Source organism: Sarcophilus harrisii, chromosome 1, assembly GCF_902635505.1.
Source record: "Sarcophilus harrisii chromosome 1, mSarHar1.11, whole genome shotgun sequence".
Taxonomy (NCBI): domain Eukaryota; kingdom Metazoa; phylum Chordata; class Mammalia; order Dasyuromorphia; family Dasyuridae; genus Sarcophilus; species Sarcophilus harrisii.
Genome location: NC_045426.1, coordinates 672,244,530 through 672,261,206, shown reverse-complemented (window position 1 = coordinate 672,261,206; position 16,677 = coordinate 672,244,530). Strand labels below are relative to the sequence as shown.

Genomic DNA, 16,677 nt, shown 5'->3' with positions numbered 1-16,677 from the left:
CTCTTCCCGAAGTGCCCGCCCTCTCACTCATGCCTCCCCGCCTCAGCCCTGGGCACCTTTGAACAGGTAGTCATACTCGTCGTCCCGGGTCCCCATTGTCTCGGCTCTTCCGGCGGGATCCGGTCCGTCTCCGCAGCCCCACCACAAACACCCGACTGGGGGGCGGAGCCCGGCCGGCCGCCGAACGACAGTTCTGCTGGCCTATCGGCCGCGGGGCGGGGGGGCGACTGACACCGTGGTTAGCCTATCAGAATTAGCGTCCAGTATGGGCCCAACCCACTACTTCCACCTACCGCGGACCTGAAACCGACGGAAAAGGAGAGGAGGGACTTCCCAAAGTGACAGCAATGTCAACCTATAGGAGATAGGCAGGCTGAATCAAGGAACGGAAGGAAACTGATAGTGCTCTAAGCCAATGAAAAGCAGGAAAGAGGAAGGTTTACTGGAGGAAAAGGGGCGTAGGCCACGGGGGAAGTCTGGGAATGGAGCCTGGAAACGGGAAATGACCTATTAGGCCCGAGAACTGAGACGGGTTAACGTCGCTGTGACGTCACGCGTCCTTCCTCTCGGAATACCAAAAGAGAACTGACCTGAGGAACGCCCCTTGCTGCCGATCACCGCCCCCTCTGAGTCCTTGTGGCCACCGTGACGCCGACCCCCCTCAGAGCCCCCCATCACCCTGCTCTGACTGCCGCCTCAGAGCCCCAGTAGCCGTCACCCTGACCACCCCCTTATAGGTCACCTCACTCCCGAACGTCGTTTCAGAGACCCACTGGTCACCCCCAGAATCCCTCAGTCATCTCCTCCAAAACCCCAGAAACTCCCCGGTGACCCCACTGGTCACCCCCAGAATCCCTCAGTCATCTCCTCCAAAACCCCAGAGACTCCCCGGTGACCCCACTGGTCACCCCCAGAATCCCTCAGTCATCTCCTCCAAAACCCCAGAGACTCCCCGGTGACCCCACTGGTCACCCCCAGAATCCCTCAGTCATCTCCTCCAAAACCCCAGAGACTCCCCGGTGACCCCACTGGTCACCCCCAGAATCCCTCAGTCATCTCCTCCAAAACCCCAGAGACTCCCCGGTGACCCCACTGGTCACCCCCAGAATCCCTCAGTCATCTCCTCCAAAACCCCAGAGACTCCCCGGTGACCCCACTGGTCACCCCCAGAATCCCTCAGTCATCTCCTCCAAAACCCCAGAGACTCCCCGGTGACCCCACTGGTCACCCCCAGAATCCCTCAGTCATCTCCTCCAAAACCCCAGAGACTCCCCGGTGACCCCACTGGTCACCCCCAGAATCCCTCAGTCATCTCCTCCAAAACCCCAGAGACTCCCCGGTGACCCCACTGGTCACCCCCAGAATCCCTCAGTCATCTCCTCCAAAACCCCAGAGACTCCCCGGTGACCCCACTGTTGAGCATCCCCCAGAATCCCTCGGTCATCTCCTCCAAAACCCCAGAGACTCCCCGGTGACCCCACTGTTGAGCATCCCCCAGAATCCTTCGGTCATCTCGTCCAAAACCCCAGAGACTCCCCGGTGACCCCACTGTTGAGCATCCCCCAGAATCCCTCAGTCATCTCGTCCAAAACCCCAGAGATCTTTTGCCCATCTCACCATTCCAGAATCCCACTCACCCGCCTCGTGTTGTCTGTCACCCCAGAAACCCCACTTCTTACTGCCACGATGGACAGATCCCCTGACAAAGGTGACCATCTCATAGACCTGCTTGCTACCCCCATTCCTCCACTGCTTACTAGCCTCTCACCTACGGGGCTGGCCTTCCTGCCGCTCCCTACCTCAGCCCCGCTGGTCACTCAGGCCCTGGACATAACCGGTCATGCCTCCTGCACTGTGATTCTGATCTCAGACATCTACCTTCCGTCTATATTAGGTGGCAGAAAGTGATGGGGATGGGGGCGTGGCCTAGTTAATTAGGGGGCAGGGAAACATCACTGGTAAAGATCAAGCATGTATGTGGTATAACCACAACACAAATGAGGTGAGAAAGGCAGTCTGGCAGCGGTAAGCGGGCCAGTCCGCCATGTATGATTTATGTGACCTCGGGCAGACCACTGCCCTCTCCTCATCCTTTCTTCATCTGGGGGAGAGGGGAAGGAAGTCTCTGACCCTGTTACTATTCACCACACACAAACTACTCAACAACCACACTGCCATTGCAGAGCCTACCTGGTCACCATTTAACCTTAAAACAGACACGTTCTACTCTTAAACCCGTCGTGGACATTCAGCGGATAGAAGATTGAACCTGGAGCATAGAAGACCTGAATTCAAATCTGATAAGCTCTGTCACCTTGGGCAAGGGTCACTTAACCCGTCTCAGTTTCCTCACTTACAAATCAGAGACAACAAAAGACTTACCTCCCAGGGTGGTTGTGAGAACAAAATGAGATATTTGTAAAGCATCTTTCAGACCTTAAAGCTCTCCATGTTAGCTATTATTATTGCTTGCTTAATATTTCATTAGTTCTCCTGCCTCTCAGAAAGCGTAGAAAAGGGATCAGATAAGCAATGCTCTCCCAGCTAAGTCTACCTAACCTAAAGTGCCCAAGCTACCTGTTTAGCTGAGATTCCAGACACCAAGCCTTTAAACAGACTGATATACTGTGAAAAAGGCTAAAAAAGGCAGCAAGATTTCTCTTCCTTCCTCAGTTCAGTGGGTCTGAAGTGGTGAGCAGCAGGGTCACCATGTGTAGCAAAGGATGAGCACAGGGAGGCTAACCACGCCTTACGTTTTCTGGAGACTGAGGGGACTCTAGCTAGCTTCACTCCTTTTAACATTGATCTGCATAGTATAGTGAGTATTCACAGATAAGACCTAGCATGCTTCTAGCTGATTGGCTGATTTGTCAAAGACTGAAATATATCCCAAAAATACAAGACAAATGGACTCCAAAAGTCAAGCTGTATAAGGACTGGTTAAAAGACCTGGGGACATTTTGATTGGAGAAGATCTGGGTGTGGGATGAAAAGCAAAGACATACTTGAAGGACTGTGATGTGGAAAATTTTGTTCTGCATGGCTTTCCACAGGAGGTAAATTTCAGTATATTATTATGTTAGTTGATAGAAAGAACCTCCTCACTAGAAGAGCTGTACAAAATGAAATGGTGAATTCTTCATCCCTGAACTGGGTGAACACTTGCGGAGATTGATTGCACTACTGATTCCTATTTGGGATGAATTAATCCGACTTCTCAGTCCTGAGATTCTTTCCTCCTTTTTATTACAAACAATCTGAAGGGGCCTGGTAATCCCAGCCAGACCCCACAACCCAAAAGATAATAAATCTTTTTACAAGGCAGCTATTTATAAATTACCCTGACCTTTGATAGACCCCCAGGGCTGGGCTTTGAAATAGAGACGCTCTGAGGTCACCATCCTAGATTCCCCCAGCTTTTGGTCCCATTATCCCAGTCCAGTCAATATGACTGAAGACATCTAAGCCAGACTCCTAGTCAGCCATGAGCCCAGAACCTGGGCTTCTTCCCCACAGTCCCCAAAGTTAGACGACCCAGTTCCTTCTTTCCCTTGTGCATCAAACTCCTGTATGTAATAGGATGGATAAGGAGAGGGAAAGCCCCTGGTCATTAGTACCACTGGTAACCACAGGTCTGCCCTCAAGAGGGCAATAGATTAAAGAAGGGGAAGAAAGGAGTAATCAGTCTCTTCAAGAGGGAAGGCCTGGAGTCCAAGGCTGGGCCTGCATCCTCTCTTATTCCTCCCCCTCAGTGAAGTATCTCTTTTAGTCCTGAGCGGGGCCCAGGCTAATGTCCTATTGTCATCGTGGATGTTGGGAAAAGGGAGGGAGAGAGTTCTCTTTTTGCATTTATGACGAGTCATTGACCCATTGAGCTCTGGCTCTTCTCTGTTAGCCCTGCAACGCTCTTTGCAACAAGGCTAGGACGCAGCAACCTCTGTGGGCTGGATCAGCATGGTGGTGGCCTGTAGAGGGTAGTAGCGTCCCCGCCAAGTCTTCCAGAAGATGCCCTGCTTCCTCTGGTGCCGCTGCCGGGGAAGGGAGTGAAAATACTTTCCATTGAGGTTGGAATGGCCACAAGTACTGAACCACCAGCCTCCTGAAAACAAAAACAGGAGAGCAGAGTCAGGAATGGTGGGGGAGGGTCAAGGGCCCGGATCTGCTGTAGAGGGCTAAGCCAAGGGCACTGGGGCTGGAGTTAAGCTCAGGGCGGCAGGCTGCATGGGGTACAATGAGGGGAAAAGACTGACTCAACAAACACTAGGCTGGAAGTCAGGAGCCAAGCTTGGGCTTTGTGCCCTGTTCTCTGGGTGACCATGAGAAGTTCTCTCTGTCTGTCTGTCTCTCTCTGTCTCTGTCTGTCTGTCTGTCTCTCTCTGTGTCCCTGTCTCTCTCTCTCTGTCTGTCTCTCTCTCAATATCATCATCCAAAAAATGAGCCGCATGGAAAAGCAGGAAGAATGCCAGATCCAGAGCTACATTCATATCCTGGCTGTGCTCCTTATCATCTGCATGGCCTGGAAAGTCCCTTAGCCTCAGCTAAGCCCATTTCTTTAACAATAAAATGGTGAGGGTTGGAGTAGATGATAGGTTTAGAGCTAAAATTGGGGGACCATCGAGTTCAGGCCCTCCTGCCAAGGGCCATTTGGATATTTATAACATCAATCGTGAACCATACAAAATTATCTGTTGAAAATGTCAAGCCACAGTGGGAAGTGGTCGCACCTAGCTTTCAGCTCATCATCCCCTGCCTCACCTTGGCAGGGACAGACCAGATGATTCTGTGGGCTTTATATGGCCCGTGGGCCGGGCGTTCCCTATCTCTAGTTTGACAGATTTTACAGATGAGGAAATGGGGGTCCAGAGAGATTAGGTGATTTTCCCAAGGTTACACAGGAAGTTAAGAGGAAGAGGCAAGATTTGAACTTAGGTCCTGTGACTTCAAACCTAGTGCTCTTTCCATTGTCAATACCACAGTGATCACTACACTCTTCTTCAGCTCTTTGTGGCACAGGGCAAACAGCCCTAGATCTGGAGTCCAAGGAATGAGACAAACCCTAAGTCCACTTATTAGCTCTTCAATCTCAAGCAAGTCTCATCCCTTTCTCTTGGCCCTTCATCTTCTTCATTTGCAAAATGAGGGGTTGGACTAGATGACCATTAAAGTCTCTTCTAATTCTAAATTCATGATCCTAGAATAAGGGACTTGCAGAGTTTTCTTTCTATATGTTGAAAGTCACCTTTTTAGTTATAGACATAAGTTCAATTATTGATGTGGTGTATAAAATGTGGAACTTGGAGGGATAAAGATCTGCATTCAAATCTGACCTCAGCCTCATACTAGCTGCATCGTATCAAGGCAAAAAACTCTGTTTGCCTCAGTTCTTTCATTTGTAAAATGTGGATAAAAAATAGGATCTACCTTCCAGGGCTGTAGGAGAATGAAAGATAAGTATAAGAATTATTATGTAGTTATTTGTATGAAGAGGATGGAAGGGGAGGGGAATTCTGTTTCTGCATCAACCCCAGCCCATCAAACCAGGTGGTGTACCCCAGAATGTAATTCCAGGTAATGAGTGAGTGTATAGAATGCCAGGCCTGGAGTCGGAAGACTCATCTTCCTGAGTTCAAAATTGGCCTCAGATGCCTCCTCCTAGCCATGTGACCCTGCGCAAGTCACTTATGCCTCAGTTTCCTCATCTGTAAAATGAACTGGAGAAGGACATTCCAAGCCATTCTCTATCAAGAAAACTTCAAACAGGGTCACAAAGAAACATGACTGAAATGACTAAACAGCAACACTCTTACACTTACACACACCCACACTCACCCCCCCACACACACTGGTGTGGAGTTTAAGATTGAAACCAGAGTTTGATTACAGATAGGAGATGAGAAATGGGTTTGAAGCTCTGTAGGGTTAGGGATTTGTTAATAGTTGGGGACCGAGTATGGTTTTATGGCTTTTAAGAAAGGAAAAAAAGTCAGACCTGGATATGGAATTTTGTTTAAGATTAGAATGAACCCTAAATGAAGCTTAAAGATAGGCTTTTTTTGAGCATGGATAAGAATTGGGGATTTGTGGATAGGGCAACAAATAGTATCATTAATTCAAGTATTGATTGAGTACCTAACCTTATAACTGAGAACCAGAGATGCTTTATTATAAAAGTTATTTAAGGCTGTGTTTGGAAAATAAGTTTGGAGTAAGGGATAGAATAGAGATTGAAATTAAGGTTAATTTGGAGATTTCCTGCTTACCAGAGAGGTTCTTGGCACAGTTCAGGTCTGTCCTGAGGTCATGATCACGATCCCAAGTAGAGAAGGGTAGTGATAGTCCATCTTTTGTGGCTGGACCCAGCTCTCCAGCAACTGGCCCTGTGAGCTTCAAGCTATAGGCTGTATCCTCTCCTCCCAAGTGGAAAGGGATCTGGACAGACTGGGCATTGCCCTCCCAGTCTAACAGCTGCACAACAAGACGACTTCCTCGGTCTCCAGTGATATGATGAACCTTCTCCAGACCCAGCCAAAATTCCCCTGAATTCAGAAACAACAACTCAGCATGGGTTCAAATAACCAGAGAATACCCATTTTTGCTGGTACAGCGAGCTCCTTGACTCTGCAGCATTATCAGACCCAGTATGTATATGGAAAAGGTGGAAAAATGTGTAGGAAAAGGAGAAAAACACCAAGAAGCTTCTTGAATCCCTGTCAGAAAAGGTCTAGCTTAGCATTGAGTGTTTGCCTGATCCTTTCCAGTTTTATAGACTTCCCTATCCCACTCCTCAATTTGCTAATTTATTCCCTTGGTTATCAATCTGTCCCCTGGAAATACCTACCATTAGGGTTTCCAAAGCCTGACTTGTAGGCCTCCCAAGGCTGGTTAAAGTCCACTGAGCCATTCAGGCGTCTCTGGATCACTGTCCAGCCACCCTCTGCCAAAAGAAAATCTGATTATTAGGATTCCCCTATATAGCAAAGAACAAACACCACAGCTGGCCTAAGAAACCCAATATTTCTGGGAGGCTTCCATCAGAAGCCATAAGGTTATCATAGGATGGGGAGTTAAAAAGCACCTTAGAGATTAGGCTCAATCTCTTCCTTCTGCTGGTGAGTAGAACTAAGGCCCAGGGATAGTGAGTGATTGTCAAGGCCACCTGAAGAATAAGTAGCAGCGCCAGATCAAACCTTCTCTTCCAGTTTCAAATCTTGGACTTTTCCTACTCTACCATGAAATCTTAGACAGCTTATAGTTTTTAAGGCTTATTATACTTAACTGTCAAAGAGATTTTCCCAAGGCATAAGTTACACTCTATCATTCCTCTTATACTTAGTAACTCCAGGGATTCTCTATGACTTCAAATAAATTAAAAAATCCTTTATCTGACACAAGGAACTCATCACGACCTGGCCTTCTATTATCTTTTTAGTCTTCTTACAGATTGCTCTCTCATTCACTCTCAGTAAAGGCACACTTGCCTATTTGCTGTCCCTTACAGATGACACTCTGTCACTCTTACCTCATCTCTGACTCTTAAAATTCCTGGCTTCCCAGGCTACCCATTTTATGACATGTGAATGACTCAAGATGCAGAACTGGACATAGCCAATGTGGAAATTTGTTTTGATGAACTTCACATATATGTTACTATCAGGCAGTCCACTTCTATTTATTAACTGCCTACCATGTGTTAGGCACAGTGCAAAGTGCTGAGGAACACAAAGAGAGGGAAAGGGCAATCCCTTCTCTCCAAGACCTCAAAGTCTAAGAAGTGAGAGCACATGCAGGTAACTATGTACAAAGATAGAGGATGAACTGGAGGAGTAGTATTAAAAAGAAAGCACTAAGATTAAAGAGGACTGGGGAAAATCTTTTGGCAGAAAAGAATTTTAGCTAAAACTTGAAAAAAGCCAGGAAGCAAAGAGATAAAGACAAGTAAAATGTTTCAGGATGGAAGATAGCTAATGAAAACATCTGAAATCAGACAATGGAGTGGCAAGTGGGAAGAACAGCAAAGAAGCCAGTGTCATGGATTGCCGATGAGTGGAAAGGATTAAAGATTAAGAAGTTATGAAAGGGTAGAAAAGGGCCACTATAAAGGGCTCTCCAAGTCCAATAGAGAATTTTATATTTGATCCTGGTAATAGCAAACCTTGAAATTTATTGATTAGGAAGGGTGGTGATATGGTCAAGCCCATATTTTAAGGAAGATCAATTTGACAGCTTAGTGGAAGATGACTGGAGATGGAGGGTGGGAAGGAGACCAAACAGAAGGCTGTAGACCAGGTGTGAGGTAAGAAAAGTCTGTACCAGAATGATCTCACAGGAGAGAGGGAGATAGATTTGAGAGGTGTAGTCAAAGTAGAAACAAAAGAATTTGATGAAATATTGGAGATGAGGGGTGAGAGAGGAGTCAAGGATGATACTTAGGTGGTGAACCTGAGTGACTGGGAAGATGGTGGTATTCTACAGTTATAGGGAAGTATGGAAGATGGAAAGCTTTGGGAGAAAAGGTAATTGAGTTCAATTTTAGAAATGCTAAGCTTAAGAAACCTATAGGACATACAGCTCAAGATAGCTAATAGAGATTAGGACCAGACAAATATATTTAAAAAATCATTTCCAAAGAGATAATAATTGCAACATAGGAACTGATAAGCTCACCAAATGAAATAATACAGAGGGAGAAAAGATAGGGACTCATGATAGAGCCTTTGATAGTCTCTTTCAGTTAGTGGGAGTAACTAAGATGAATATCCTATAAAGGAGACCAAACAGGAGTAATCAGATAGTAAGATCAGAAGAGATCAGTGGCATGAGAACCTGGAGAGAGAGGATCTTCAAGGAGAAGAGGCTGATGGACAATATTGAAGCTGGAGAGAGGTCAAGAAGGATGAGGATTCAGAAAAGTCTATTAGATTTGGCAATTAAGAGGTTAGTGACTTAGTAATTAGTAACTAACATTAGTAACTTTAGAGAGAGTAGTTTCAGGTGAATGATGGGATAAGAAGGCAGATTGCAAAGAATTAAGGGAAGGAAAGGAAATGGAGATACCTATTGTAGATGGTCCTCTTGAGGGAGTCTAGCACAAAAAGAAGGTAAGATAGAGGATTATAACTATCAGGGATGAAACAAGGTGGGGGCATATTTTTCTCCCCCCCCCAACCCAATTTGGGAAAGAGAGGGAGAGAAATAAGAAAAAAGGAGAGGAGAAAGAGGAGGAAGGAGTGAAAGAGAAGAGGAAAAAAAGACACAGAGAAAGCGTGAGTTAAGGCTGCTACCCAAAAAAAGAAAGAAAAGGGTCATTGAAACATTTAAAAATTGAACAGGGGCAGCTAGGTGATATAGTGGATAGATCACTGGCTGTGGAATTAGGACGATCTGAGTTAAATCTGACCTCAGATAAGAACTAGCTGTATAACCTAGGTAAGTCATAACCCCAATTGTCTCCAAAAAAGAAAAGAAAAGAAAAAAAGAAAGAAAAAATGATCAGAAAAAGGCCAGAAGGAAACACAGACCAACAGGACTTTGAAATTATATGTTGAATTTGTTATATACTTAAAAGCAAACTGTACAAAAATGGAGATTCACAGTATCATGTCCAATACTTCTTTTCTATCCTCCTATGTAAAACACTCTTATATGAAAATGTTTTTACTTGGTCTTGAAGTATAGAATAGAAAAAATGAAAACCTTTTCTTCTGAAGGCTTTTCCTGATCCTCTCTAGAAGCTAATGTTTTATGTTTTTCCCCTGTAGTTACTTTGGGTGTGTTTGTTACCATGTTTGTACCTGCTTTCTCCCTGTTCCTCCCTCCTCTTCCTCCTCTCTTCTTCTTTTCTGTGTGTGTGTGTGTGTGTGTGTTAGAGAGAGAGAGAGAGAGAGAGAGAGAGAGAGAGAGAGAGAGAGAGAGAGAGAGAATGTATGCATGCATGCTGTCTTCCCCATTAAAATCCCTGGGTCTGGGCTTTCAATTTTAAGCTTTGTATCCCCAGCATTTAGCACAGGCATAGTACACATAGTAGGTGCTTAATAAATGATTACAGATTAATTGAGAGAGATATAGCAGAATGGATTCAAAGAATGTACAGCCTCAAAGACTTGCCATCTCCTCTAAAGTATATTTATTCTGGAAGCTGAGACTCTCTAGCTCTGTTAGACAATATAAACCACAGAAATGGAGAAGTTTAGCAGATGGAGCATAGAGTTCTCTTACACATTCCCTAGAGTTAAGCAATGGGAAAGGAATCAGTTTCTGAAATCCTTCAAGCTAACTGATTGCCACCTTAAAACCTTCTTGACTACTTTCAAATCAGACTACAGGGATAATACTCTTTTATTCCCTTCCATGGTAACGTTTCAATGAGCTTAAAAATGAAGTCATAGGGACAACAATTCACTTTGCTAAGGAGAACACAGCAGGCTGAGTGAAAGTTAGACCTATTCTCCCAAGGGGCCTTAGAATGTGAGCTCCTTGAGGGCTAGGGCCACGTTTTTTCCTAACCAAGTATCCTCGCTCTAAGCACAATGCCAGGCACAGCATAAAACCTTTAAAATGCTTATTGAATGACTGCCCAGGATCCTCCACTGGATCCACTATCATACCTGGAGTCATCTTGCAGTTCACCAGGAAAGGTAAGGAGCCTTGAGGCTGAATGTGGAAGAGTCCACTCTGGCGTTCTCCACCCAGAAAGAGTTGATGGCAATCCTGGGGCAGCTCTGTAAGAGAGAGATGGACATGGAAATGAGAGAAAAGGACTGCAGATGGTCCTCAATCTACTCCCTAGGCAATCAGGCACATTGCAGAGGAACTTTACATATATATGTATATATATATATATATATATATATATATATTCCCCCTCCCCCCCAAAAAAAGGGAGACAGGTTAGGGGTTAATTCCAAAACTCTAAAGAATGTCTTCTTTCCTGGGTTATAATTAGGTCTTCCCACTTGACTAAGCTGAGGGCAATAAGCCATGGGATCTCTGCCTTGCCTCCTCTCTCCCTCCCCTTCAGCCAAATACACACATATTCTTTGTCTGGGGATGTGTGTAGAAGGGCAGCATCAGAGATTTTTTTTTCCTTTCCTAGGTCCCATTTGCCCATCTAAGGAGTGATTCATATCAGAGCCTTTCCAGACAGGAGGATTTAATGTGGGAGAGAGAACATGGGGGCCTCGGGGCCTGAAATGTGTGATGTCTGTCCGCAGGTGGGTGTAAAGACAAACTTGGCCAACTTTATGGTTTTTCTTGAACTGTCCTGGACCCAGGCCCTATCGATGCCATTACCTTGCTAAGGGTAGAAGTAACCGTCCCAAAACCCTCCCCACCCTTCTTCTGGGGTTGGAGCTTATTTTCTCCCCCATATATCTCAGTAGGACCCCAATAGGGTAAGGGTAGCTAGGGAATGTTAGAAGGGAAGACAGTATCTGGCAGGCCCTGGGAGTAGGGGAAAGGTCAGGAGGGGGATGGGACTGGAAGGACTGAAGTTATTGAAGGACAGTGTCTAGAGGGGGAGGAAGAGCGTTTAGGAAAGAGAGATAGAAGGATTTCCTGGCAGTTCCCCTTTCCCCTACTTTCCTCTCTTCCAATCCCTGTGGCTCACAGCCAAACTCCCAATCTGGCCTTGATTACAACCAGAATGTTTGTCTCCACCAAGTTCTGAACTTTCCCCTACTTGGCGCCTACTTGCGAAACAGGACCCTGTCTCCCCAAGCTCTCCCAGTTTCCCTCTCTCCTGCCCCCCTCCCCATTCCTCCTTCTCCTGTTCCCTAGACTAACTAGCCCAGGCCACTCAGTTCTCCTTGAGAGAATCACCCCTTCCTCCAGCCCTAGTTTTGACTAATAGATTCTTCCCAGGAACCCTCTACAGAATAGGTAGGGGCCACTCAGTTCTCCCAGCCAAGGAAGATCTTGGGGCAGGAGAAGCCCGAGACCCTGGGAATAGTGATTTAGATCTGCCTCCTTGGTCCCAGGGGATCAGGATAGGAGAAACCAACAGGTGACAACCAGAACTGTAGGGAGTCACCATGAATTGCTTCAGGCTAAGTGAAGGGAGAGAGGCAACTTTCTCCCAGTTGGGAGTCAGCTTTAAAATACAGGCACATCATATATGTGTGAGATACAGGATAATTGTATTAAAGAAGGGGAATGCATGAGGCAAGATGGCATTTGTGACAGATGGCTCTAAGACTATTTGGGTGTTTGTGCGACTGAGGACCCTGAGGAAGTTTCTATCGCCCTCTCCAGTCTTTTACCTTATGTCTCTATTTCTTATTCTTTCTATCTTCCCAGGAGCTCATGCTGGAGCAATTGTCCTAGGAGGTGATCATGTCACTCAAAACCTACAGTGGTGCCCCACTGCCTTCTAGATCAAATCTGAACTTAACCTGCCCTTCAATAGGTCTCCCTGAACCTTCTCCCCGTTATTCTTCTCTGCAACCCTTTTCTACTCCAGCCGGACTGTGGCAATTTCTTCCCATCAATCCCTTGAAGACCTCATCCATAAAGACCTAACCAGTTTACTGATCACTTCTCAATTTGTATTCAACAAAAGTCTATGTGGTTGGAATCACTCCCTGGCTGTCCTGTATTCATTGCTGCTTGAAAAGACACCCAGGGAAGAAAAATAAGCCTTTTTTTCTCTCAAGGCATGACCCTGGACACACAATGGACTCTCAGTAAAAACTAGGTAAATGGAAATAAAGAGACGTAGAATTCCTACTGGGACTGAGTATACTTAATTAGAAGAAAGGCAGAACAGAAAACTGCCTTAGTTTTCCTCCTTGATTAGAGGAAAGGACTGAGACCAGCTGTTAGGTGGGGTAGGACTAGGCAAGAGAAGTATCCAGAACTAGTACTTTTCAATGAGGATATTCTGCAGATCCTAGGTAGCAGGGCAGGTGGATGTCTTCCCCACAAGGGAAGCAAAGATTCTCCAGGACTGGCTAAAGGTAAGTCCAGGAGCGTAAATGTCCTTAGAGATAGGGAGAACTCTGGATCCTCTCTGCTTTCACCTTTGGTGGGGTAGCTCTACCTAACCCATTTCAGAGTCCTGGCTGCGTCCCATTTATTGACTGAACCAATCACATTTCTGTCTTGTCGCCCAAATTCTGATATTTCTTCCTAACCAGTGCAAATTGAAAAGCCATTGGCAGGGAGGAGAGGAACATGTGTGTGTGAAGGGAAAAACTGAGACTGGCATAGGAGGTGGAGGAGCCGGGAGTCGAATGAGATCCAGGACTTACTAGGCTTGTCACTGCTGTTGGGGACAGGACGAATGTGTCGGGCCATCTTCTGGGTATTCTTCTTTCCCATAGGCCTTAGTGGCATATGTCTCAGCTGCAAAGGAGCCAGACCCTGGAGCTGCAGACAGAAGAGAAGAGGTTAACAAGTAGGTCCAGGATGAGAAGAAATGGTTGAAGGCGAGTGAAGGTGGGCTCAGAGAAATGTATGAGAAATCACAATTCTTAAGCTAAAAAGCTTCTGAGGGCCATCTTTGCCCCTAAGAACCCCCTGCCTGGGGTTCTAGTCTGCTCAGGAGTCTACCTTGCTCTGCAGCCTTTGAATATTCAGGTTCTGCTTTTCCAGGTGCTGTTGTTGCTGGGCCACTTTCTGAAACAATTCCTCAATTCTGCTGTTCTGAGCTCGAAGCTGGGTCTGGGGTCATGAAAAAAAAAAGGAAATGGATTCATGGGGTCAGCTGGAGTCGGGGAGAAATCTCTCTTGTGGCTTGAGGGCAAATGGGACCCCTGGCCAGGGAGGATCGAAGGAGCGAAGCAGAAAGATCTCTAGGGGAGCAACCTGACTGCGAAGGGTCGGGAGCATAGGAGACAGCAGGAGCAGATGGGAGGAGGCGGAGAAGGGGTTGAAGGAGTAAAAGAGGGAATCTGAGGGGTAGTGCTAACAGAGAGCTCGACCTGAAAGTCTAGGAGAGGACCACGAGCAGGCTAAAACGAAGTGCCAAAAGGACCGTGGGAGGATGTCTAAAGGAAGATGCAGCAGCCTCGGAGGGAAAGCCTGGGGAGAAGCTCTTACCTGCAGGCTGCTCACAGCTCTCCAGGCGGCCCCCCCACTGCTGCTCTCCCCAGCCGGGGCATCCTTCGCTTCCAGCGGCCGGAGCTCGCTCTTCGCTTGGGCTTTCGGCTCCCAGCGGCTGTCCGTGCCCTGCGCGGTCAAGTTCGCCCGGCTCTCGTCGGGGCTCTGCGGCTGGGTGCCCTCGGAGCTGAGAGAGGCGCGGCGCTGAGGGTCGTCGCAGGCGGGATCCCGGGCTTGGAGGCGGCGGTAGATGTCTTTCACCTGGCGCTCCGTCCGCTCCACGTGCTCCCGAAGGCCGTGTCCGAGCTGCAGGAGACCGTGAGCGATCACGTTCACCTCGTCCCACGAGGCGTACTTGGCCTCCGGCCCGGCGTGGGGCCCTCGGAGCTCGGGGGGCCCGGGGCGGACCTCGCCGCGGCCGGCGGCGGCGGCGCCCAGCAGCCCCGCCGTGGCGGCGCAGAGCACCAGCGCAGCTCCCGTGCTGGGGGCACAGCGCATCTTTCCGCTAACGGGGCGCCGGGATCCGAGGGGCGGCCTGGGCGCTGTGGCTGGGACGGAGGGCTCGGATCCCGCTCCTCACTCTCAGGTGCGCCCGGGTCCCGTCCCGTCCCGTCCTGTCCCGTCCCGTCCCGCGGCTGTCCACTCACTGCAGGAGCCCCATTTTTATGAGCTGCGGCCAGACCCTAGGGGACAGGGGGGTGTGCCCTGGAGCGGGGCGGGGCTCAGGTTTCCAGCTTCAAAGGGACCGGGCCGAAGGCCCCCCTCCCCCTGTACCCTCCCTCTTCTTGGAGATGGCGAGGGATTCGCAGCTCCTCCCCCTAGCTGAGATGCTGGGACTCCTGGCTATACCCCAGACCTCCTAGGAAGGCTCGAGGAACCAGGAGGCCAATGTTCCTCCACCCCTGGAAAAAGTGCCTCCCCCGGGGTGGAGATGCTTGGCATTGGCCTCTTCCTCCAGGCCCAGGGACTCAAATACCAGAGCTCCTTTCCCTCCCCCGACCCCCACCTGGGCTGGCTCCTTCCTCCTAGCTTGGGAGGCAGATGTGCAGTCCTGGCAGCCCAGCGAAGTAGGGGAAAGGTCGCTGCTGTCTAAGCCTGACGTCAGCCACAGGGAGGGACTACCCCCATCCCCAAAGCCGTAACTTGGAAGCAGCTGACTCGGGAAGTTTGAGGGAAGGACCGAAGGGGCTGGAGCTGGGGCTGACTCAGCCCTAGCCTACGTGCCCCAGACCCTGTCCCAGAACCAAAGGCCAAAGTTTGGGCTTGATGTAATTCGATCAAGCTTGACAAAGAGACCTACTGTGTGCAGAACATGTAAAGAACGGCGCATATTGCCACCTCTAATAATAATAATAAACTTCATTTCTGTCGTATTTAGAGAGGGCTTTCTTCAACAACGCCCGGAAACATTGTAGCACTAGTATAATTGATCCCATTTTTGTAGTTAAAAGAAATCGCAGTTAGGGGGAGATAACTTGCTCAGGATCCCGCAATTAGCAGATGGCAGAGCCAGTACTAGGTATTCTGACCCCCAGGTCCCCTAAAGAAAAGAACGATAAATGGTGTCCATAAAATGTCCACAGCGCCTCACCCTTCACAAAACCATCATTCTCTGAGGCGATATTATGAATCCTCATTTTACAGAGGAGGAAATCGAGTGCCCGAGAAGGGAAGTGATTCCCTCATGGTATCTGGCAAGTCAGTAGCCAGAGCCAACCTAGGGCCTCCTGGACTCCGCCAGCCATCAGACAATCACTTGGTAGGTACCAGGCTGAGCCTCTTTTACAGAGAGTGAAACCGAGGTCCCGAGAAAGGGCCGTGTTTTGTCTTCAATGAAAGGGAGTTATTCAGAAATGGAATTAGATGGCAGGTCTCTAAACCCAAGACTTCCTCCATAGATGGACGCAGATGAAAAGATCTGAAGTAGGAATCTCCTGGAAAAGACTGGGAGGGAAAAGCAGTAAGCTCAGAAAAGATCTGAAAAGGCAGGGTGACTGAGAAGAGCTGCTTAAACAATGACTTTATCGAGAGTAAGTGCCCGGGCCTGAGTGGCCCATGGTAAGGGGGAAATAGGTTGCAGCAATGGCACCTCTAATCCAAATTCTCTGGGAAATGGGGAAATCATGAAGCATATCTAGAATATCCCAAAGTCATGCTCAGGTCTTTCTGGGAAAGGCTCAGAAAATGCCCCAAGTTTCAAAAGACAGTAGGTAGGTGGAGTTCTGTTACTTTCTCTTCTCTGCCAGTCTCCGTCTCGTGGGACAGCCTCAGTAAATATTTCATCCATAAATCTAAACTAGAATCTCCACTCACATGTTGCTCCATCCACTGGTTTGGTGCTAGGGTCCACCACAATCTAGGATTGAGCTTGGTGGTCTCTGCTCACCTTGATTGCCCCCCTCTCAGCTTAGAGCTCCGTCTTTAGAGGTCCGAGGTTTGTGCCCTCCTGACATTCTCCCCCCCCCCACCCCACTTCGCACCTAACCTTAGGAGGCGCCAAGGGCTTTGCCTAGCTCTCTGTTCCTGAGGTCTGTGACACAATGACCTCATTTGTTTTGGGATGAGGGAGGACATTGGATTCCCTCCCACATGTTTTTCCAGTGACATTCTGTTGTCCTCCCTGTCCTGAGTCTGGGCCAA

General features: G+C 48.1%; 2 protein-coding genes and 1 long non-coding RNA gene across 3 annotated transcripts in view; 1 reads left to right on the top strand and 2 right to left on the bottom strand.

Moving 5' to 3' along the window:
* RAB11B (RAB11B, member RAS oncogene family) overlaps positions 1-230 on the bottom strand; it is a 39,504-nt gene extending 39,274 nt beyond the window's left edge. Inside the window, exon 1 of the mRNA XM_012542284.3 lies at positions 57-230. Within this exon, the coding sequence (XP_012397738.1) occupies positions 57-96 (40 nt within the window). The 5' untranslated portion in view covers positions 97-230. The remainder of the gene's footprint in view (positions 1-56) is intronic.
* Positions 231-312: 82 nt separating this feature from the next.
* Positions 313-12,752, top strand: LOC116420810. The gene is made up of 3 exons (XR_004231258.1): positions 313-1,708; positions 11,093-11,210; positions 12,295-12,752. It is a non-coding gene; the product is annotated as an uncharacterized LOC116420810 (long non-coding RNA).
* On the bottom strand, positions 3,230-15,110 carry ANGPTL4 (angiopoietin like 4). The gene is made up of 7 exons (XM_012542283.3): positions 14,038-15,110; positions 13,549-13,659; positions 13,248-13,365; positions 10,605-10,718; positions 6,839-6,934; positions 6,261-6,536; positions 3,230-4,099 (listed from the first exon to the last, which is right to left on the bottom strand). The coding sequence occupies exons 1-7, from the start codon at positions 14,533-14,535 to the stop codon at positions 3,921-3,923; spliced, it is 1,392 nt and encodes a 463-aa protein (XP_012397737.2). The 5' UTR covers positions 14,536-15,110; the 3' UTR covers positions 3,230-3,920.
* Between the last annotated feature and the right edge of the window lie 1,567 nt (positions 15,111-16,677).

Bases quoted from the DNA above. Each gene is read 5' to 3' on its own strand.
- ANGPTL4 (XM_012542283.3), bottom strand. From the start codon at position 14,535: ATGCGCTGTGCCCCCAGCACGGGAGCTGCGCTGGTGCTCTGCGCCGCC. The intron at 13,366-13,548 runs GTAGACTCCTGA...TTCTGTCTGCAG, and splicing joins TTCAAAGGCTGCAGAGCAAG to CTCCAGGGTCTGGCTCCTTT. The intron at 6,537-6,838 runs GTAGGTATTTCC...TTCTGAATTCAG, and splicing joins AGGCTTTGGAAACCCTAATG to GGGAATTTTGGCTGGGTCTG.